Consider the following 25,063-nt stretch of genomic DNA (forward strand, 5'->3'; position numbering starts at 1 on the left):
TACGGCAGTAATTCATGAGTACCAGTAAGGGCAGAAGGAGCAGAAGGAACTGGTAATGAGAACAGTGGATGGTGTCAAGAGTCTTGCTAACAACATCTGTCTAGTAAGAGAACTAAAATCCATAGTTCACAGGGTGAACTTGTGGTGGGCTGATGTGGGAGGTCCTTCTGCCTATGTGTTGCTGTTATTGGTTAATGAATAAAGAAACTGGCTTGGCCTGATAGGGCAGAGTAAAGGTAGGCAGGGAAAACTTATCTGAATGCTGGGAAAAAGAAGGCAGAGTCAGGAGAAGCCATGTAGCTCCACCAGAGACAGACGCTGGATGAAACTTTATCTGGCAAAGCATAGCAATACACAGATTAATAGAGATGGGTTAAATTAAGATGTAAACATTAGCCAGAAATATGCTTAAGCTATTGGCCAAACAGTATTGCAAATAATATGATTTCTGTGTGATTATTTCGGGGCTGAGCAGCTAGAAACAAAGTCTCCTACAACAAATTGGTGATCCAATATGGTCAACTATATATCCATGTAAAACCTGAGAAATCTTGGAAAGGAATTAACTCTAGACATACACACACAAGTTTAGCTGCATTTTTTTTCAGCTGGTGGCTTGCAGCAGCTCCCTTAAGATTTCCTGATTCAGGAGTAGCAGAAAAAAAGCCGCACAGTTTTGAAATGGAAGATTCCTAGGCCATGCTGCCAGCACGAACTCTGGCTCTTTAAGGAGACCTAGCATTTAAATGGGACTTGTGAGCAGACTGTTACAACTTGCTTAATGACAACATAGATGTGTTGTGTGCCTGAAAATGGGGCTGTGAGCATGGCTCCTGCTAAACAGACTTTGGTCCCACCATGCTGGACTGGTGGAGCCAAAAGACAAAAGCCTTAGTTGCTGCTTAATATTTTAAGAAACATTCCTGGACAGAAAAGAATTACAGAAACATAATAGGAAAGATTCAGATATAAAAGACCTCTCAATGAGACACAGTGTGTTTTTAAAATGTATGTAAGGTTCGAAGAGACAATAAATGTACAGAATGTCATAGATTAAAGGAGTAAAGATAATCAAATAAATATTAAACTTGTAGAAAAAATAAAGGAATAAAGAAAAACAAGCCAGGTAAAAATGGAATATATACAGAGAGTCAGAATTATGTATACTATTATGTTTTCTTTAAATGCTTTTATTGCAGAGAGACAATTGATTCTGGTGACTAATAAGTTAAACCAACATAAAGTTATCTTGACTATACAATCTGGGTCTAAGGATATGTTGCTTTGGAAAAGAGGTTCTGTTTTTGTTTCCACAACTCCAACTTAATATCCCAATGGAGATCATACTGAATTTTGCAGACTGGACAGGTTTGGTAATTTGAGCAATCTATCTGATGAAAATAGCCACTTTAAAGCATAGAAAAAATGAGGGAAAAGTAGATCAACAGAAAACATGAGATACTCACACACATACACACACACATACAAACACACACACACGGTCAACTGCTATCACAGAAGAATATATTTCTATATTTACAGACATAACAATAAGTAAAGGTAAAAAAAAGCCAAGGATTTTGTGTGTATGGAGGGGGAGACATGGAAGGATTAGAGGGAGAAAAGGGGGGAAATTATGTAATTATAAATTAATTAAAACAAGCTAATCAAAAGGCGGGGAGAGAACAAATTAACAAACTCAGAAATGAAAAGGGGGACATAACAACAGAAACTGAGAAAGTTCAGAGAATCACTAGGTCTTACTACAAAGACTCCACAAAATTGGAATATGTAAAAGAAATGGATAATTTTTTAGATAGATACCATACACCAAAATTAAGTCAAGACCAGGTGAGTAATTTAAATAGACATATAAGCTGAGAGGAAACAGAAGCTGCCATCAAAAACCTCCCAATCAAAAAAAGCCCAGGGCTGGATGGTTTTAGTGCAGAATTCTACCAGAACATCCTAGAAGAGCTAATACCTATACTCCTCAAAGTTTTCCACATAATAGAAACAGAAGGGACATTGCCAAACTCTTTTTATGAGGCTACAGTTACCCTGATACCAAAACTACAAAAAGACTCAACCAAGAAAGAGAATTACAGACCAATCTCACCCATGAACATGGATGCAAAAATTCTCAACAAAATACTGGCAAGCCTAATCCAAGAACGCATTAAAAAAAATTATCCATCATGATCAAGTAGGCTTTATCCCAGAGATGCAGGGCTAGTTCAACATACAAAAACCTATAGGGATTTTATAGAAAATTTACCCAGTGTTTAGTTGGATTTCACTTATTTTTCCTTTTTTACTTTTTGAATAACCAGTAGACTTATTTTGATATAAAAATGCAAATTCCTACATTCAGTGGCAGGGCTGGTTCAACATACGAAAATCTATCAATCATATAAATCAACTGAAATTTAAAAACCATATGATCATTTCATTAGATGCTGAAAAAGCATTTGACAAAATCCAATATCCCTTCATGACAAAGGTTTGGAGAGATCAGGGATACAAGGATTATATCTAAATACAATAAAAGCAATATACAGTAAGCCGACAGTTAACATCAAATTAAATGGAGAGAAACTCAAAGCGACTCCACTAAAATCAGGAACAAGACAAGATTGTCTACTCTCTCCATATCTCTTCAACCTAGCTCTTGAAATTTTAGCAATAGCAATAAGACAACAAAAGGAGATCAAGGGATTCAAATTGGAAAGAAGCCAAACTTTCGTTATTTGCAGATGATATGATAGTATATATAAGTGACCCCAAAAACTCTACCAGAGAACTCCTACAGCTGATAAATATCTTCAGTGATGTGGCAGAATACAAAAAAAAAAAAAAAAAAAATCAGTAGCCCTCCTACACAGAAATGATAAAGAAGCTGTGAGGGAAATCAGAGAAACATCACCTTTCACAATAGCCACAAATAACATAAAATATCTTGGGGCAACACTAACGAAGGAAGTGAAAGACCTATTTGACAAGAACGTTAAGTCTTTAAAGAAAGAAACTGAGAAGATACCAAAAAAATAGAAAGATTTCCCATGCTCTTGGATAGGAAGGATCAACATAGTAAAAATGGCAATCCTACCAAAAAGCAGTCTATAGATTCAATGCAATCCCCATCAAAATCCCAACACAATTCTTCACAGACCTTGAAAGAATAATAATCAACTTCAAATGAAAAAAAAAAACAAAAACCAACAACCCAGGATTGTAGAAGGAGCGGCGGGCTGCTTCCTGCCACCCAGCTCCTGGCCGCCTGGCTAGCTTATGCCCCAAAATAACAACACACAAACTGTATTCATATAAACACTACCTGGCCCATTATATCTAGCCTCTTCTGGCTAACTCCCATATCTTGCTTTAACTCATATCTAATAATCTGTGTAGCACCACGAGGTCGTGTCTTACCAGGAAGATTCTAGTGTACGTCCATCTTGGGCTGGAGCTTCATCGCATCTGGCTCCATGGCATCTGACCTCACTTTCCTTCTTCCCACTATTCTGTTCTGTCTACTCCACCCACCTAAGGGCTGGCCTATCAAATGGGCCAAGGCAGTTTCTTTATTAACCAATGAAAGTAATTCCTCCATCACAGGATAGCCAAAACAATCCTGTACAATAAAGGAACTTCCAGAGGCATTACCATTCCTGACATCAAGCTCTATTACAGAGTTACAGTAATGAAAACAGCTTGGTACTGGCATAAAAACAGAGATGTTGACCAATGGAATCAAATTGAAGACCCGTATATTAATCCACACACCTATGAACACCTGATTTTTGACAAAGAAGCTAAAATTATACAATGGAAAAAAGAAAGCATCTTTAACAAATGGTGCTGGCATAACTGGATGTCAACATGTAGAAGAATGAAAATAGATCCATATCTTTTGCCATGCATGAAACTCAAGTCCAAATGGATTAAAGACCTCAATATAAATCTGACCACATTGAACCTGAGAGAAGACAAAGTGAGAAGTAGCCTTCAATGAATAGGCACAGTAGCACAGACACTAAGATATAGTGTCTCTGTGTGTGTGTGTGTGTGTGTGTGTGTGTGTGTGTGTGTATATACCCAGTAGCACAGACACTAAGAGCAACAATAAAGAAATGGGACCTCCTGAAACTGAGAAGCTTCTGTAAAGCAAAGGACAGTCAATAAGACAAAAAGGCAGCCTGCTGAATGGGAAAAGATCTTTACAACCCCACATCAGACAAAGGACTGATCTCCAAAATATATAAAGAACTCAAAAAATTAGACAGTAAAATTCTAATTAACCCAATTAAAAAATGGGGTACTGAACTAAACAGAGAATTTTCAACAGAAGAATTTCAAATGGTCAAAAGGTACTTAAGGAAATGTTCAACTTCCTTAGTTATCAGGGAAATTCAAATCAAAACAACTCTGAGATACCATCTTATACCTGTCAGAATGGCTAAGATCAAAAACACCAATGACAGCTTATGCTGGAGAGGATGTAGAGTAAGGGGAACACTCATCCATTGCTGGTGGGAATGCAAACTTGTACAACCACTTTGGAAATCAGTATGGTATTTTCTCAAAAAATTGGGAATCAACAACCTACCTCAGGATCCAGTAATACCACTCTTGGGAATATACCCAAAAGATGCTCATTCATACTACAAAAGCATTTACTCAACTATGTACATAGCCACATTATTTGTAATAGCCAGAACTTGGAAACAACCTAGATGTCCCTCAACTGAAGAATGAATAAAGAAAGTGTGGCAATCTACACATTAGAGTACTACTCAGCAGTAAAAAACAATGACATCTTGAATTTTGCATGCAAATGGATAGAATTAGAAAACACTATCCTGAGTGAGGTAACCCAAGTCCAAAAAAGATGAATATGGTATGTACTCACTCATAAGTGGATACTAGCTATAAACAAAGGATACTGAGTCTATAGTTCAGGCTCCTAGAGAAGCTAAGTAATAAAGTAAACCCAAAGAAAAACATAATGGACCCACCTGGGGGTTGGAGACAGACAGGGTTGCCTGACAGGATTGGGAACATGGGAGTGGGGGGGTGGTGGAGAGGGAGAAGAGGAGGGGAGAAAGGGAAGGTTGAGGAGAACTTGAGGGAATGGGATGGTTGAGATGGAGTGGGGACAGATATGAGAGTAAAGAGAGAGATATCTTGATTGGGGGAGCCATTATAGGGTTGGCAAGAAGCCTGGCTCTAAAGAAATTCCCAGGAATCCACAAGGATGGCCCCAGCTAAGACCCTAGGCAATAGTAGAGAGGGTGCCCAAACTGGCATTGCCCTGTATTCAGATTGATGATTATCTTAAATATCACTATAGAACCTTTGTCCAGCAACAGATGGAAACAGAGGCAGAGTCCCACACTGGAGCACTGGACTGAGCTCCCAAGGTCCAGTTGAAGAGTAGAAAGAATGAGAATATGAGCAAAGAGGTCAAGACCATGAGGGGTTCATTCATTGAAGCAGTTTACTTGAGCTAATGGGAGCTCACCAACTCCAACAGGACTGGGAAGAAACAAGCAAAGGACCAAGCTAGTCCCTTTGAATGTGGTTGACAGTTGTATGGCTGGGGCAGACTGAGAGGCCACTGGAAGTGGCACTGGGATTTGTCTCTACTACATGTACTGGCTTTTTGAGATCCTATACTCTTTGGATGTATACCTTGCCCAGCCTAGATGTAGTGGGAGGGCCTTTGACCTTCCACAGGGCAAGGTGCCTTGCCCCCTCTTATGATTGGAGGGGGTGGGGTAGGAGGGTGTGTGGAGGGAATGAGAAGAGGGGAGGGAGTGGGAATTTGGATTGGTATTTTTTTTAAAAAAATTTAATTTAAAAAAACCACTATAGGGAAAACATTTTTATGTGTTTATAAAATTGACTCCACCATTTCTTTGGCAGAAACTGCACATAACTTACCTTTTATATACTCTAAAGAGCATTCTACTCCTGGAACTTCCTTATTCTATTCATAAATTTCAACTATGATTAGTAACAGATATATCAAAACTTCATTAGACTGGAACAGTGGCTCTCCACCAGTGTTGCAACCTCTCTGGGGGTCACATATCAGATATTTACATTGTGATTTATAATAGTAGTAAAATTATAGTTATGAAGTAGCAATGAAATAATTTTATGGTTGAAAGTCACCACAATATGAGGAACTGTATTAAAGAGTCACAGTATTAGGAAGGTTGAGAACCACTGCACTCGAGGGTTACATCATGAGATTGTACAGAAAATTCTGAAAATCCATTCACCTTAATAGGTGAACTTAGCAATGCTATGGGGTCTGCTGGGAGCCAACACAACTCACAAAGTAAATTAATGCTATTAGTAGAGACTGCTCGTTCATTTCCCAGCCACCCAGACCCGAAATAATCACACAGAAACTATATTATTACAACACAGCTTGGTCTATTATCTCACGCTTCTTATTGACTAGCTCTTATATCTTAAATTAACCCATTTTTATTAATCTGTATATCGCCATGTGGTTGCGGCCTACCAGTAACCACATCCGGCATGTGTCTCCTGTGGAGGCTACACAGCTTATTCTTTGACTCCACCTGCTCTTTCCTCCTTTATCTGCTTGGAATTCCTGCCTTGCCCTATTCTGCACTTCAACAGGCACAAAGCAGCTTCTTTATTAACCAGTGGTATTCACAGCATACAGAGGGGAATCCCACACCACAATGCAGATGACAAAAATCTATTGTAATTAAGCTGCTGATGATCAATCAGGGCCACAGAATAGACTCAGGAGCTGAACTGTGACCCAAGCAGAACGTTACATTGTTTTTAGGCTAAAAACTACAAACATCTGTGCCAAGTTAGTTACACTTTTCACCAATCAGGATTCAGGGATTAAGGACTTTCCTAGGAATATTTTCCTCTGCATTACTCTTACCATGTTTTTATTGGCTAATTGACTCAAGTGTGACAGGCAGCTTACCTGCCATTCATGTCTCATCTAGACTTGAATGCTTTAAAAGCATGACAATTTTCTCTTCTGTATGTTTGTTTTTCGAGACAGGGTTTCTCTGTGTAACAGCTCTGGCTGTCCTGGAACTCACTCTGTAGACCATGCTGGCTTTGAACTCACAGAGATCTGCTTGCCTCTGCCTCACAAGTAGTGGGATAAAAGGCATGGGTCACCACCACCCGGCACTTCTGTTTTTTTGATGAAAGTATGTACTGGTAATAAACATAATATGAAATGTCACAGTATGTGTAGCACTTGCTTTGCAATGCAGTTATAAGTGCCGAGAACATCATACATGGTTGCTGTCAGAACTACTCAACTCAAATCTGCTGTTGTCACTTCAAGAAGCCCAGACAATACATAAATATATGAGCATTTTTTATTTGCACTGATCATTTAAATCAGTTATACCTATATGTAGTTTATGAACTATATATAACAGGCAGGACTTGTTATGTGGTTGTGAAGCCTACCAGCTCTGCTACAAGAAATACAGAACTACTTGGTACTACAATTTTGTCACCTGGAACATTTTCAGATGAGCAGCCCAGTCAACAAAATACCAGACTAGAAAGAGAGTGGAAACATGCAGGCAGGTGAGCTAATGGAATAGTTAGAGAACAGTAAGAGGATAGTGGTATAATTCAGTGGATGAACACTTGCCTAGCACACACAAGGCTCCAGTTTGATCTCAACCTAAGTTCTTTAAACTTATTTTTTTATTTCTCTAACATATGTACATTATCTATAGGCTTGGGGGAGGGGTGGTTCCGAAGATTACAAAGAAAGGGACACAAGTACTGTTCAGGGAAGGCAGAATGCAGTGAAGTTAACAATGAAGACACAGTCAATGTAAGAAGAGAAAGTAGGACAGCACAGGCCCACATAGAAATCAGTGCAGCTTTCCCCCCTCCCCCCCTCTCTCTCTGTCTCTCTCTCTCTCTCCACACACACACACACTGTGTTAAAACTAAATGAAATATTAGAAAATCTCATTTAAATGCAACTTTGCATTAATTTAAATGACTCCTTAAGAAAATAATATTAAGTTTGAAAGATCTACTTACTGACACTGCTATCATGGTACTATCTGGCCTCCATTCAGCTTGTTTGTAAGATCCAAACTGAGTAGATGACTTAGCTGGTTCCTTGTATGTTACGATTAACACGCTAGGCTGGAAGAAAACAGATATATTTTATTTTACTTGCATATCATAGAAAGAGATACAAACAAAATTTAAACATTACTTATAGAATACACTGGAAATATTTTTACAGTGTTTTACGCAGATTATAAAAAAATGTTAGTCACACATACATCTATTGAATAAGCTAAACAGAATCGATAATTAGTAACTTTCCAAAATAGAACCATGCCCACATATATTCACAGATGAATTAAGCCAATATTTAAATAAATTGTATCAGTTCTCTACATCCTTCCCTAACACAGAAGTGACACAGTAGATAAGAGGTCTTTTTAATTCATGTTGTGAGTCCAACATTATCCTACTAAAAGCAAACAAAACTACCATATGAAAACCAAAACCAACAAACCAAAATCTCTCATGAACTTGGATGCAAAAATTCTCAACAAAATATCAGCAAATTAAATCCAACAAAGAATTATGCACCAGGACCAAATGGACTATATCCAGGCGTGCGAGGCTGGTTCAACATTCAAAAGTCAACTAAATAGACTAAAGAAAGAAAAAAATATGATATCAATAAAGGCCAAAAAAAAAGCATTTTAACACATATAACATCTATTCATAGAACTCCAACTTGCTAATGAACAGCAACAAAAATTCTACACCTATTATTACACTTAGTAATGAGAAACTCCAAGCTTTCTCACCTGAGTAACATGGCAATGAGGCACTCGTTACTATCCAACATAGTAGCACAATTCCTAACAAATGTTGTTTTGGTCTAATCTTTCTGTACACTGTGAAGATGAGTCTCTGCCAAGACACCTTCTGATTGGTTTAAAAAAGAGCTGAATATCCAATAGCTAGATAGGAGAGGTTAAGCAGGACTTCTGGGTAGAGAGATAGGAACTTTGGGAAGAATGGAGGTGGGATTTACCAGTGATTCAAAAACACAATATGGAGGAGAGGTAGCAACCACATGACAGAACATAGATTATTATAAACGGGCCAATTTAGTTTTAAGAGCTAGTTGGTAACAAGCCTAAGCTAAGACAAAGCCTTCAAACTTAATCATCATGACATTATTTGAGAACTGGCAGTACAAAGAAAGTTTGACTACAGAATGTTACAAGATAAAGAAAGAAAATAAAAGGCATACATATTGGGAAAGAAGATATTAAAACTGTATTCACAGACAACAGTGACATATTCAAAACTGAAAGAATCAACAGGATATTCTTACATAAATAAACAAGGCCAGGGGCCAGAGAGACGGCTCAGCAGTTAAGAGCACTGCCTGCTCTTCTAAAGGTCCTGAGTTCAATTCCCAGCAACTACATGGTGGCTCAAAACCATCTGTAATGAAATCTGGTGCCCTTTTCTGGCCTGCAGGCATACATGCAGACAGAATACTGAGAATACTGTACACATAATAAATAAATCTTAAAAAAAAAACAAGGCCATAAGATATAAAATACATAAGAGTTGATCATTTTCACAGATTCTAGTACTGAAAAAGTATGATTTATAATAAAAAAGCATGTTTCCATTTTTATATTGCATTACCCAAAATGAAATATTTAATGTCATAAATCTAAAAGAATTATGTATAGAAGGAATACTATACAAAATACTAATGAAAGATGTCAAAGAATAGATAAAAATATTTTATATTAATTAATAGGAAGGGTCAATACTGTTGAGATAGCAATTCTTCCTAGTTTGATCTAGAGATTTAAAGCAATCCTACCAAAATCTGAGTAGTTATTTAGGGAATGTTGTCTTAGTTACGGTTTTTATAGCTGTGAAGAGACACTATGACCATGGCAACTCATAAAGAAAATATTTAATTGGGGGTGGCTTGCTTACAATTTCAGAGGTTCAGTTTATCATCATCATGACAGGGAGCATAGCATCAGGCAGATGTGGTGGTGACTGAGAGTCCTACATCTTGCAGGTAACATGAAGTTGACCAAGACACTTGGCAGTATTCTGAGCATAGAAAATCTCAAAGCCTGCCCCCTCAGTGACACACTTCCTCCAACAAGGGCATACCCACCCCAACAAAGTCACATCTCCTAACAGTGCCGCTCTCTATGAGATTATGGGGGCCAATTACATTCAAACTACAACAGGTGTCAATAAATCAACTCAACTTCAGATGAATTTCAAGATGAAGGGTGATAAAGGGTGCTGGAGTGCTAACACAAACTGTAGTACGGATGATAAAACCCAGAGACAGGTACTGGGGTTCAAGCTGAAGATCAGAAAAGCAAAACAGCCAACCACTAGAGAGGCCTTTTACCTCTACCAAATATTCAGATACTGTCTCAACAAACCCTCCAGTGAAGTCTCCAGTGAGCTCCAGTCTCTCCCCCCCTTATATTCCTTTCTCTGCCCAGTCATATCACCCCAGTCTCTACCTCCCTAGTGCTGGGATTAAAAGTGTGTGACTCCCAAACACTGGGATTAAAGGTGTGAACCACCGCCTGGATCTGTTTCCGAATTGATTTTGTGTAGCCCAGGGTAGCCTTGAACTCACAGAGATCTATCTGCCTGTCTCCTGAGTCCTGGGATTAAAGGTGTGTGCCACCACTCCCTGACCTGTATGGCTGACTAGTGTGGCTATTTTGCCCTCTGATCTTCAGGCAAGCTTTATTTATTAAAACACAAATAATACATCAGTTTAACAAATTTCAAGACTTATCATTATAAAGCTACAGTAAATATGGTGAAGGAATGGAGAAACTGATCAAAGAAACAGAAGAGAACTTAGACTCTCACAGTCAGCTGATCTTTGACAAAGGAGTAAAGAGAATGAATGGAAATTGAGTCACAAAATTTCTTCATGATACACGTCTTATATAACTCTCAAGAATTCAAAATAAGCCGGGCGGTGGTGGCGCACGCCTTTAATCCCAGCACTCGGGAGGCAGAGGCAGGTGGATCTCTGTGAGTTCGAGACCAGCCTGGTCTACAAGAGCTAGCTCCAGGACAGGCTCCAAAACCCACAGAGAAACCCTGTCTCGAAAAACCAAAAAAAAAAAAAAGAATTCAAAATAAATAAAAATCCTATGTATAAAGTGTAAAAGTCCTAGAATACAACCGTGAAAAACCTAAATGACTCAGATATGACAATGACCTCCTCCAAAGGTGCAATATCTAAAGCAAACAATTCATAAGATGAACTTCATTAAAATTAGAAACTGATCAATGAGAAACACTATCAAGAGAATGAGGATTATTGAGGGTAGAGAATGAGGAAAGTGTTTACAATATTTGATAAAGAACTGATATTAAAAATATACACAAACTTAGAATTCAGTAAGAGACAAAATAATACAATGGGCAAAAGACCTTGAAAGCACAAAACAAATACACGTACAAAACAATCTTTCTACAAGATATTCAACATCCTCTTTCTTTAGAGAAAAATAAATATAAACAATAAGATGCCATTAAATACCTAACAGAACAGTCAAAATTTAGAAGACTGATACCAAATGCTAGCAAAGATATAAAACAACAGGAATTCAGATTCTTTGCTGTTGAAAATGTAAAATGATATATCTACTTTACATACTGGCTCTTTCTCACAAAACCAAACACATTACCTGTAAGGTAGTATTTACTCATTACTTATTCAAGTGAGCTGAAAACATGCCCACACAAAAAAGTTTTAAAAAAGCTGAGTGTGGTGGTTCCCGGCACTTAGGAGGCCGAGGCAGGAGGATCATGAATTTAAGGCCAGTCTGGGTTAGTGAGCTTGACACTACACAGTAAGACAGGCCGTTTAAAATGACAACAAATGTAGAACACAAACATTATAGTAGTTTCATAAATATCGCCAAACGTGGAAGTAACCATAATATTCCTTGGATAGCTGATGAACTATAGCAGATCCAGACACCAAGGCATGAAAAGACACGGAAAAAGACACAGACCACATAGGTCCAATTACAAGATACTTAGAAAAGGACGAACAGGTTTTTTGTTTCTGTTTGTGGTCTTTCTTTTTTTTTCTTAAATAGGGGTTGCCAGGGCTGGAAAGAAGGAAATGAGTAGGTAGACTACTGAGAATTACTGCAGCAAATATTCTGTATGCTATAGTCTGAGTCATAAACATCCTCCCAAGGTCCTGTGTATTTTAGGCATAGTTCCCAGAGTGTGGTGCTGTTAGTAGCTGGGGAACCTTTAGAAAGTAGGGACCCACAAAATGAAGTTAGGCTCTGGGGGCACACCCCTGAAAAAGATACTGGGACACTGGTTTCTTCTCTCTGCCCCTTCCTTCGCTTGCAGGCAGCCATCAGCTGAGTGGCTTCCTCTGCCATATACTCTCATGATCATACAGCATTTCTCTATAGACCCAAAAGCAACAAGCCTTTTGACCATGGCCTGAAACCTCCAAAACCATAACTCAAAACAAGCCTTTCCCTCTTTTAAGCTCATTATCTCAGATATTTTGGAATGGTAACAGAAGTTGGTCAACACATACTGTAATATTATACATTTCTCAAAACTTATAAAATGTAGGACTACCAAGAGAGAACGCTAAGGTAAACATGAACATTTCATAATAGTCACTGGTCAGTGTGGGGTCACTGACTGTAACAAATGTACGGCCCAAGTAAGAGATGCTGAGACGAGGGTAGTTACTGAGGGAGGGGCAGGCAATATGTGGGGATTCTCTGTTCTTGCTGCTCAGTTCTGTTGAGAACCCAAATCTCCTTTTAAAAAGTAAGTTTAGACACGCTTCCGAGTTCCGACTACGCACGTGCAGCTACTGCTCAGTGCAGCCTGCTAACGCGGCCCGGCAAACATGTCGCACTTACAAATGAAACTCCTGCGCAAGAAGATCGAGAAGAGGAACATCAAGCAGCGGCAGTGAAACCTGAAGCTTCAAGAAGCATCAAACACGAGCCTATCCCAACCTTCCAATGAAGATGTGCCCAAAGAAGAGCTAAAGGTCAGAAAAGTTAAGAAAGCCGTAAAGCATGCTGCGAGGGTGGGCTCAGCAGAAGCACAAAGTGGAGGCATGCCTGAAGAGACAGCAGAAAACTCAAAAGTTGAAAAGTTACCCCAGAAACCTACCGCTTTAACCAATGGAGAAACAGCAGCACCATCATCTCCTGATTCAGAATCAAAAAAGAAAAAGAAGAAGAAAAAGAGGAAAATGGCAAATGATGTAGAGCCTGACACCAAAAAAGCAAAAACTGAAGAAAGCACTGTGGCTCTTGAAGCAGAAGATGCTGTGGAGAAGCCAGATGACAAGGAAGTGCCCAGCCTGCCCCTGGGGCTGACAGGAGCTTTTGAGGACACACTTTGTTTGCTTCCTTGTCTAACCTCGTCAATGAAAACACTCTAAAGGCTATAGAAGAAATGGGCTTCAAGGGCATGACTGAGATCCAACATAAAAGTATCAGGCCACTTCTGGAAGGCAGGGATCTTCTAGCAGCTGCTAAAACCGGCAGTGGCAAAACTCTGGCTTTCCTCATCCCTGTGATCGAGCTCATTGTGAAGTTAAAGTTTATGCCCAGGAATGGAACAGGAGTCCTGATTCTCTCTCCTACCAGAGAACTGGCCATGCAGACCTTTGGTGTTCTTAAGGAACTGATGACGCACCATGTTCACACATACGGGCTGATCATGGGAGGCAGTAACAGGTCTGCTGAAGCGCAGAAGCTCGCCAACGGCATCAACATTGTCGTGGCCACTCCCGGCCGGCTTTTAGACCACATGCAGAATACTCCAGGGTTCATGTACAAGAACCTCCAGTGTCTCATTATTGATGAGGCTGATCGTATCTTGGATGTTGGATTTGAAGAAGAATTAAAGCAAATTATTAAACTTTTGCCAGTACACAGGCAAACCATGCTCTTTTCTGCCACACAAACTCGAAAAGTTGAAGACTTGGCAAGAATTTCTCTGAAAAAAGAGCCATTGTATGTGGGTGTTGATGACGATAAAGAAGTTACCACAGTGGATTGACTTGAGCAGGGATATGTTGTGAGTCCCTCTGAGAAAAGGTTCCTTCTGCTCTTCACATTCCTTAAAAAGAACCAGAAGAAGAAAGTGATGGTCTTCTTTTAGTATGTCTGTGAAGTACCACTATGAGCTACTGAACTACATCAACCTGCCTGTCTTGGCCATCCATGGAAGGCAAAAGCAAAATAAGCGAACAACCACATTCTTCCAATTCTGCAATGCAGATTCAGGGATACTGCTGTGCACAGATGTGGCAGCCAGGGGGCTGGACATCCCTGAAATCGACTGGATTGTTCAGTATGACCCTCCCGATGACCCCAAGGAATACATTCATCGTGTGGGTAGAACGGCTCGGGGCCTGAATGGAAGAGGGCATGCCCTGCTCATCCTGTGCCCTGAAGAGTTGGGTTTCCTTCGTTACTTAAAGCAATTCAAGGTTCCACTGAATCAGTTCGACTTTTCTTGGTCTAAAGTTTCTGATATTCAGTCTCAGCTGGAAAAGCTGATCGAAAAGAACTATTTTCTCCATAAGTCCACGCAGGAAGCATACAGGTCCTACATACGAGCCTACGACTCCCACTCTCTCAAGCAGATCTTCGATGTGAACAACTTAAACATGCCGCAGGTGGCTCTGTCCTTTGGCTTTAAGGTTCCTCCCTTCGTTGATCTGAACGTGAGCAGCCATGATGGCAAGCTTAAAAAGAGAGGAGGTGGCGGTGGATTTGGCTACCAGAAAACAAAGAAAGTGGAGAAGTCCAAGATCTTTAAACACATCAGCAAGAAGACAGCGGACAGCAGGCAGTTTTCTCACTGACGGGAATGTCTTTCCACCTGGACTTTGCCCTAGGTTCCCCTTTCTCTTTAAGAAAGAACTTTTAATCACCTTAAGGATCTTTTCGTCTTTACTATGAATGATAATTTTTATTTTTAAATACTCCCAAAAGGGGGCTGGAGAGATGGCTCAGAGGTTAAGAGCATTGCCTGCTCTTCCAAAGGTCCTGAGTTCAATTCCCAGCAACCACATGGTGGCTCACAACCATCTGTAATGGGGTCTGGTGCCCTCTTCTGGCCTGCAAGGATACACACAGACAGAATATTGTATACATAATAAATAAACAAATTTAAAAAAAAAAAAAAAAAGAATAAATACTCCCAAAAATCATGTCATTGTTTTAACGTCTTTTATACTTTTCCTTTTTGGTATAAGGAGGGACGCAGTGATGGACAAAATAGGCTGGATTTTTATTTCTTGAACGTTAAAAATAACCTGGAGCCTCTGAAAATGCCACACGTATGTGAGAGCAAAGATTGCTGGGAGTAATTAGTGCACATCTTTAGAGGTGCCACTGCAGCCGAGATGACTCGGTGGGTAATCAAGTGCTGCTGCACAGATCCTGAGTTCAGCATCCATGAAAAATGCTGAGTGCGGCAGCGCATGTCTCGAATGCTTTGGAGCCAGAGACAGGCAGGTCCTGGAGCTTCCTGGCCAGCTGGTCTAACCAAATACCATTCCATGTTCAGAGAGAGACCCTGTCTCAGCAGCACAAAGGTGGAACAAAACTGAGGAAGCTATAGGTAATTTCTGGCCTCTACATGTGCACATAGGAACGTGGACATAAAGTAGTACCGCTTCTGTTGTATATTCCTAACATTTTGTTTTTCGAGACAGGGCTTCTCCGTAACTTTGGAGCCTGTCTTGGAACTCACTCTTTAGGCCAGGCTGGCCTCGAACTCTCAGAAATCTGCATATCTCTGCCTCCCCGGAGTACTGAAATTAAAGGCGTGTGCTTTAATAACAAAAAATAAATAAATAAAAAGTAAGTTTACTTAAAAAATAATTTCAGTCAATGCCTATTAAAGGTTAAATAAGATACAATACGAGATCAAAATTCTAATTTTATAAAGTTTATAGCCTACTCTGGAAAAGCAATGTATGTAAGTAGGAACCCAGAGAGACAGAGCAGCACATAACCAAATTCTAAGCAATGCGATAATGTATCTGGGCAGCTCTTCAGTTTCTCTAACATTTTCATATTCATAACACTGTTTGGTAGCATGAAGGCTTTAAGTAATAAAATAATGAAAAACACAGCCAAGACACACATCAACAGAACATTTTAATCAATTTGGGTAAGTAGTACAGTTCAAGCCAAAGAAGCAACAACAACAAACGCTCAAGGGGTGCCCAAGACTAGAGAAATGGCCTGACAGATGCATTGACAGTAGGGAACTTTTTAAAAGTTAACTTTTAAGCAAAAGAGCTATATAACAAAGGTCTCATTTATTGCACAGTTGTTTATTGTCTTAGTCTTTAAGTTAGATAGGTATTGAGAATTATAGATCAATAGTCATCTATGTTTGTCATATTTATAATTAGGCTAATCAGGTTCTTTAAATGCATAGAGATTATATTCAGTATAGATAATATAATCTTCAACCTCTTCAAAGAGCTGTAGAAAATGGCCTTTAATCTAACCTAGAATTCCGTGGTAGTGAGACACAATCGCTCCTGGCAACACCGATCTACTCCCAAGAGAATGTTGAGCACCAAAGACACTCCACCTGGAGCCTTTCTTCTTGGCAGAACTGGTATTTGGGCAAAGAAATGCCCATACCTCAACCACTGACAGAGATACAGAGTATCTGTAAATGGGTAAAACAGGACTGTCATATCCTGCCAAGACAGGGTAAGAGTTTTAAAAAATTTCTCGCCTTTGAAAATGGTATGTCAGTTATGCTAGGCCTTAGCCAAAATTGGTTGCTTCAACATTGCAAATGAGACTTTGGGTGATTGCCCAGGTAGTCAGTTGTCTCTGTCATTTGGTGCACATTTTGGAAGTTTCTTGACTGCACTTCCTTTTTACTCAAGTAATATTGTTTCCCTTCTCAGATCTTTGATGGAGTTGAAAATTAGATAATTGTAGTTATCTTCCTCATGATTTAGGCACGCTTAATTTCAATGCAATAGACTCCTTGAAATAAAATGTTTAGTAAAACTTGTTATGCATTCCTTGTTTAATATTGTTTATTGTTTGTAATTTTATATTTGGTATCTGTTCCTATTGTATATAGTTGTACTGGGTTTGGATCGATCTTGTTTAGACAAAAGGGGGAGATGATGGGGAAACTACCAAGCAATCACATCTAGTTAGGGTGTGGCTACCTGTAGCCCAGGTAGCAAAACTGGTAGGACACAGATGCATGCTCTCTCGGCCCGCCGGACATATAGGACACATTGGACCTCCCCCTCTTACAGTGTGAGTTTCCCCTTTTCAACTATTAAAATGTAACAGTGATTCTTGAACTGGTCTGGTTATTTATCTTACTGACCTACATACATAGACTAATAGAAATCAGTTAATTTAAGATGTAAGAGTTAGTTAATAAGAAGCCTAAACTATTGGATGAGCAGTGTTGTAATTAATACAGTTTCTGTGTGATTTTTTTGGGTTTGGGTGGCCAGGAAATGAACAAGCAGTCACTGCCTACAGAATGGTGCCCATGGTCTGGTAAATGGGTCCACATAAGACCTTTAAAAAAAAGCTTCTTGGTAGCCACATTCCCCCACCCCCAATGGGCTCTGTTTGCTGGTGGTGAGCAGGGGCCCTGTGGCTTCTTTAAGAGAGGTCTTCCTGACTCAGCACTGGCAGTGAAGGCTGTGTGGCTTCTTTAGGAGAGGGCTTCTTGGTTCATGCTAGTTACACAAACAGCTCTGGCTCTTTCAAGAGGCTGAGCACCTAAATGGGGTCTGTGAGAAGCGTGTTACAAGTTGCATAATGGTGTAATAGATTAAGAAAAAATCCACGTGAAAACAAAATATACACAGAGAATCCAAATTATGTATATTATTGTGTTTTCTTTAAAATTTTTGACTGTAAATGAATTAAGTACTGAGAGATATTTGATTCTGGGGTCTACTACGCTAAACTGACATATATACTTTAAAAGTATCTTGACTTCGAAATTTGGGTCTAAGGATATGTTGCTTTGGAAAAAAAGTTCTACTTTTCTTTCCACAGAGGATGAGAACCCATGGAGTCCTTTCAGACTAATGTGGTTTGATGGACCAAAACCCCCTGAAAGGTCTCCAAGAACCCCAAAATTACTTTGCCCAACAAAAAGCAGGAAGCAGTTTGGGGAGAACTATACCCAAATTTCCAAATACTGTTTATAAATGTTTGTTTACATTTAAAGGGGGTATGCTATAGAGGTAAATACTTTGCATTGGTAGGATATTGGTCTATTGATACAAATTTAAGGTCAGTTTTGTTATATGTATATTTTTGCTCTTAATTAAGGTATTGTGTTTGTGCAGCTCATTTAAAATGTAATGTATAATTTAAAAAATACAGGTTAATAGATCATCATCTATAATAGTCAAACTTGTAGTCATGTTAGTTAAGTTTTCTAGATATATGAGAAATATTTCAGATGGATGGGTCTTCAAATCTTTCAAAGACATACAGAATATGGCATTTAAAATGTTTTTAAAACTTAGGACTTTTCATGACAATGAGACATGTCTGCTTCTGGCAGCACCAATTACTTCAGAGATGTTCATGGGCATTGAAGAAACTCATGGAATTTGCCTTCAATGTGACAAGATTAGCCATTTGGGTAAGAAACTGCTCTTGCCTGGACTGTTTGGTGGTATGCTGTATAAACTGGACATGCAGGATCAGGAAAAAAAAAACAAAAAAAAAAAGACTGCTAAAGTTGCCTAAAGGTGAGATGGTAGTCCTTCAGGATTCCTGCTTCATGAAAGAGTCTGCCAGACATTCTGCAGGAAACAGAAGAAATGGGTAAAACAGGACTGTCATATCTACTGACTGACAAACTACCAATATTGGTGGAACTGTCTTTGAAATTTCCTGCTTCATGGAAATGTCTGCTAGATACTATGGGCCTGTAGGCTATATGGATGTCCCAATGGTACAGAAGAACTATGGATGACTGTCCAGGCAGTGAGATGTCTCTCCCAATTCTAGAGAGTTTTGGAAGTTGCTTACAATGCACTTCCTGTTTACTTAGGTAATATTATATCCTTCTGGAGTCTTTGATGGAGTTAAAGAAAGATAGTTATAAGAGACAGATTAAATATAAAACCTTAGACTCACAAAGATAGATGATAAAGTATTTTCCTTAATTTGCAAAATGTAAATAGACTAAATATTGTAATTATAATTTTTGCTTGATAACTGTTTTTGTATGTAATTTTACTATGTTAAAGTTAAAACCTTCCTTTTCATTTAGACAGAAAAGGGGAGGTGATGTGGAATTTCCCTCTGTATGCTGTGAGTGTGTTTTGTTACCATTGGGTAATAAAGAAGCTACTTTGGGACTATGGCAAGGCAGAATAGAATAAGGCAGGAATTTCAAGAAGAGACAGAAGAGAAAACTACAAGGAGTCGGGGAGACACCATGTAGCTGCCTAAAGAAAAAGACAACCATCCTCCAGAAACTTACCGGTAAACCACAAGCCTTATGGTAAAATACAATAGAATATAATGGTAAAATATAATAGAAATGGGTTAATTTAAGATGTAAGAGTTAGTTAATTAGTTAATAAGAAGCCTAAGCTAATAGGCCAAGCAGTGTTTTAAATAATATATTTCTGTGTGATTATTTCAGGTCTGGGCGGCTAGGAAAGAATGAGGAGTCTCCAACAGGCCTGTACTGTGTGCAATGCACCAAGGCTAATAAAAAATGCTTCAAATTTAGTTTTAAAGATAAAGCATAAGTACAAAACTTACAATACAAAGCAGAAGTTCAAGGAAGAAGTACAACTTTCTCCACAAGTACAAAGAAAGGTTAAAAAAAAGTAAACAAATTCAGTAATGTTATAAGATACAAAATCTATGCATAAAGCCCATTATGTTTCTATACACTAAAAACAAATTGAAAAAGAACTTAAGAAAGCAATCCTATGCATAAACAGTATAAATAAAACAGTACATAAATTTAGCCATATGACCCTGAAAACTATAAGATTGAACATGACACAAATGGAAAGATATCCCATGTTCAAGAGCTTAAATATACATACTAACAATACAATCCCTATCAAAATTCCAATATTTTTCATAGAAATTTATAAAACTATCTTAAAATTTATATACAACTCAAGAGACCAAATAGCAATCAAAAGAGAACAAAACTTCATTCATACTACCTTGGATAAAAACAAAGCATAGAGACCAATGGAACAGAAGAGAAGCCCTAGAGAAAAACCATGCACCCCACCCCACTCCACCTCCACACAGGGTCACCAAATTTTCTGACAAAGACTCTACTCAAGATTGCTAATTAACAGGGAAATGCATATCAAAGCCTGTACCTATTAGGATGGTTTTCATCAAGAAATCAAGTGACAGAACATAGGTGAGGATATAGAAAAGGGAACTTCTTGAAGCTGTTGGACGGACTCTGAATGGTATAGCAATCATAGGAAACAGTATAGGGCATTCTTTACAATTGTTTTTAAAGAACCACCTAGTTTACTAATCCTATCTATCTATCTATCTATCTATCTATCTATCTATCTATCTATCTATCTATCTATCTAATTTGTGTGTGTGCACTTGGGCTTCCTCCTCCCCCAAAATGGTATTACTCCAAATATGTACAAAAAAGGATTTGAAATCAATATTTTAAAAGTTATCTGCATGCCCATATTCACTATAGTAGTATTCAAAAAGCACCATAATGTGGAAACAACCTAAATGATTGTCAACAGATGAACTGATAAAGGGATGTGGTATATATACAATAGGGTATTAGTCAGTCTTTTTTTTTTTTAAAGGAAATCCTGACATTCAGTACAACATGAACTTTTAATGAAATCATGTTAAATAAGCCAGATACAGAATGGCATATACTGCATGAAGCTACAATGTACATATGAAGAATCTCGAAGAAAAAACTCATGGAAACCAAGAGTAGAACTGTAGTGATAGTTTGTTATCTAACAAATAAAGCTTGCCTGAAGATCAGAGTGCAGAGATAAGCCAATAGTTAGCCATAGAGACCAGGTAATGGTGGCATACACCTTTAATCCCAGCACTTGGAGACAGAAGCAGATGATCTCTGAGTTCAAAGCCACCCTGGGCTACATGAGATTGAATCTGTCTAAAAGAGAAATAGAACTCACACAAAGGTGATCCCAGCCCTTAGGATCACAGGCCTTTAATTCCAGCACTACGGAGGTGGAAAAAGGAGTGATATGGCTGGGTGCAAAGAGAGAGGTAAGGTAGGAGGAAACAGGATCTTGTGGCAGTCTGATGATTCATAGAGATGGGTGTGGTCTGATGATTCAGTCTGAGGATGCGCAGGGATGGATGCAGTCTGAGGATTCAGTCTGAGAATGCGTAGGGATGGATGCAGTCTGAGGATTCAGTCTGAAATTCAGCCTGAGGATCTGTAGGGACAGGATCATCCCTTTGGTCTGAGCATTTGCAGAACTGTAGTGGCTGGCCACACTGCTTCTCTGATCCTTCAGCTTTCACCCCGAAAGTTGGCTCTGAGTTTCTATTATTAAGAGCAATTAGAATTCGTGCTACGTAGAACAGAGATTGCCAGAAGCTTGGAGTGGAGGAGATGCAGTGATTTGAGTCAAATACAAATACATAGTTATAAAACTAGTCAATTTTTGTGATTTAACAGAGTATGATAACTTCAGATAATATTGTATACTTGAAATTTGCTCAGAACAGATTTTTTAATTTACTATTATTATACAATCGTAATGTGTGTGTTGTGGGGGGGGGCATGTATGTGCCACAACATGTGTGTAGAGTGAAGCACATATCTAATTATTCTTTATCAGTAGTTAGATATTGGGATAAGAACCTGAATGATCAGAGAAGCAACAACAGAAAAGCCACCAGTGATATCCTCTCTCTTCCTCAATCCAAAAGGGCTGAGAGGGGCTGGAGAGATGGCTCAGTGGTTAAGAGCATTGCCTGGTCTTCCAAAGGTCATGAGTTCAATTCCCAGCAACCACATGGTGGCTCACAACCATCTGTAATGAGGTTTGGTGCCCTCTTCTGGCCTGCAGACACACACACAGAATATTGTATACATAATAAAGTCTTCTTTAAAAAAAACAAAAAACAGGTGGCTGGAGAGATGGCTCAGAGGAATAGAGCACTGGCTGCTCTTCCAGAGGTCCTGAGTTCAATTCCCAGCAACCACATGGTGGCTCACAACCATCTGTAATAAGATCTGGTGTCCTCTTCTGTACTGCAGGATACATGAAGGAAGAAACCTATATATACATAATAAATAAAAAACCTTTAAAAAAAAAAAAACAAAACAAAAAACAAAAGGGCTGAGAGAGAGCATCTGGCCTTACTACTTCCTGTCCCCTATCTGTCCTCAGTCCTTCAAGATCTCTATGGTTAATTAGGTCAGTTAGTGGCTAGCTGTGTCCTCTGACTCTAAGCAAACTTTACTGTAAGTATGCGATCAAAAATCACACAATAGTAGAGGTCAGTGGACAACTGACCAAGAGATTTTTTTTTTTATATGTATGAGGGTTTGTCTGCATGAATGTAATATACCAAATGAGTACCCTATGTCCATGGAGGCCAGAAGAGTGCATCAAATTCTCCAAAATCAAAGTTACACCAAGTTGTCAGCCAGCATGTGAACTGAACCTGGGGTCCTCTCCAAGAGCAGTAAGTGTTCTTAACCACTGAGCTATCTCTATAGCCTAAAAGTAGATCTTTAGTGTTTTCATCACACATAAGGGAACTATGTGAGAGGTGGTAGACATACTTATTAGCTGTATTATAAATATCATTATACATGTATATATAAACATTTTAGCATATGTCATAAGTATTACAATTTTGTCATATATAGTTCAATAAAACTAGAAGTCAAAAAATTCAAAACAGTAGTTCATCAACAAATGAATACTTCCAGTTATGGTAGGTAAATAACGACTCATGAGGAAAGAAGGATTGCAACAGAAGCTAAAGGATAGGTAATATACTAATAAGCAGAGATGAGGCAAGAGAGCATTCCAGGACAGGAGAGTCTCTGATACCAAACTAAGGATACTAAACTACTTTTTAACAAAAAGTGACCCCTAGAAGACTTTCAGACATGTGAATTTAAAAGGAAGGTGTCTGGAGGCAGTAATAGAGCTGAAACAGTGAAATGGGAATGTTGGGAAAGGAGATAGAAATTAAACAGCTTTCCTGAGGATGAGTAGGTTGGTTCCTGAGACATCTACCTCACTGTGTTTTCCATGTGCAAATTAACAGGAACTTTTCACTATTAGCAGACATCAACAGGAACAAGTTTCTGCTCGGAGTTCCTCAACTACATTGTTTATATGACTGTGGTGATTTGCCAACTTCAGCTTTTTATTTGCAACCCAGAGTGATAACTCAAAAGACTTCATTCTCTGGGTGTGATAGTGAGTTCCAAGTCAGCCGGGGATACCGTGAGACCCTGTGTCAAACAAACAACAAAACAAATGGCTTTCATGCATCATACTAACCACACATCATTAGGCAGAATGTTTTCTATATAATAAGCCTCTTCATCACTTCCATGTTCTGCCTATGCTATCCTTTACAATTAGTGTTCAAAAACACTTCTGAAAGCAATTTAAATACTTGAAATTAGTAATCTGAAAATTGAGGTGAGTATGTCTCTAATTCAGAATGGAAGTGTCCTAACAACTTCAAGGTTAACATCTGTAGCCTGTCACAGTTACAGCTAATGAGTTTATTAAAGGAATATTCATGGCCCCTGTTATAGTACAAAATGCAGTTCATCTCACACAAAACTCCTCAACCATGAATCATCTCCTTCTACAAAGCAGCTCCATCCTCCAAGCAGAATTCTTTTACAATACTCCTGAACATATCATCTCATTGATACTACCTCTACCACCTCATCCTAACACACATACTAAATCCTTTCTTTTTCTCTTCCCTTTCTCCTTCCTCCCAGCCCTTCTCCCTTTCCTTGACTCTAGCCCAGGTTGATCTAGAACTCATTAGGTAGCACAAGTTGGCTCAAATTCACAGCAATATTCCTGCCTTATCCTCCCAAATCTGAGGTGCTGGGATTACTGGGGTGAGCCACAAAGCCATGTTCTAAATCTTTTTAAAACTTCCATTTATTCCCAGCACTCAGGTGGCAGAGGCGGGCAGATCTCTGTGAGTTCAAGGCCAGCCTGGTCCACAGGGCTAGTTCTAGGACCGTTACACAGAGAAACCCTGTCACAAAAAAACAAACAAACAAACAAACAAACAAAAATTTAATGCTTAAAAAACGTGGATAATACTAATACAGACTTCAGTAGGTATTTATTTTTTAGTGGCTGTATGTATAGATGTGGAAATGCATGTGCCATGCAAGCACAAATGCAAGAATGACCTGCAGGAGCCAGTTCTCTCCTTTTGCTATATGGGTCATCAGGGCTGGCAGCACTTCCCCCTCTGAGCCATGTATTCAAACCTTGTTGGCCTCCGGTCTAGTTTTTAGAATTCCAAACTGGAATCACAATATCAAAAAAAGCAAACCTCTACTAACATATCACAATGAAAACCAAGCAATAAGCCCAATTTATTGATGAAATGTGCTATTTTAAAATCTTTATCAAAAAGTAAAACGAGTGTCTTACAGAAATGCTTGCACATAAACAACACCAACATGCATCTTTCAAAACTGGCTAGAAAATTAGTCTGGACGGATATGACTCTAAAACACTGGAATCCCAACTTAGTACATAATAATGGGAAATAGACGAGGTCTATAAAAGTTTACTAGAAGACCCACAAAGCATACTTAGTTTTAAAGATTTTAGTTTAATGTTCCTATAATTTCACGGGTAACCAACAGTTCACATACATTAACTTTTGTGGACATTCAAACAACCAGTTGAGACTAA

At 38.8% G+C, this 25,063-nt stretch overlaps 1 protein-coding gene and 1 pseudogene across 2 annotated transcripts in view; one reads left to right on the top strand and one right to left on the bottom strand.

The window, feature by feature from the left end:
- The window catches only part of Ric1 (RIC1 homolog, RAB6A GEF complex partner 1), a 93,870-nt gene that overhangs the window by 65,442 nt on the left and 3,365 nt on the right, over positions 1-25,063 (bottom strand). For both annotated transcript variants that reach the window (XM_057779187.1, XM_057779186.1), the window contains exon 2: positions 8,083-8,190. In XM_057779187.1, coding sequence (XP_057635170.1) covers positions 8,083-8,190 — 108 coding nt within the window. The remainder of the gene's footprint in view (positions 1-8,082; positions 8,191-25,063) is intronic.
- LOC130880244 (ATP-dependent RNA helicase DDX18-like) lies at positions 12,986-14,965 on the top strand (annotated as a pseudogene).

Source organism: Chionomys nivalis, chromosome 8 (assembly GCF_950005125.1).
Source record: "Chionomys nivalis chromosome 8, mChiNiv1.1, whole genome shotgun sequence".
Classification (NCBI taxonomy): domain Eukaryota; kingdom Metazoa; phylum Chordata; class Mammalia; order Rodentia; family Cricetidae; genus Chionomys; species Chionomys nivalis.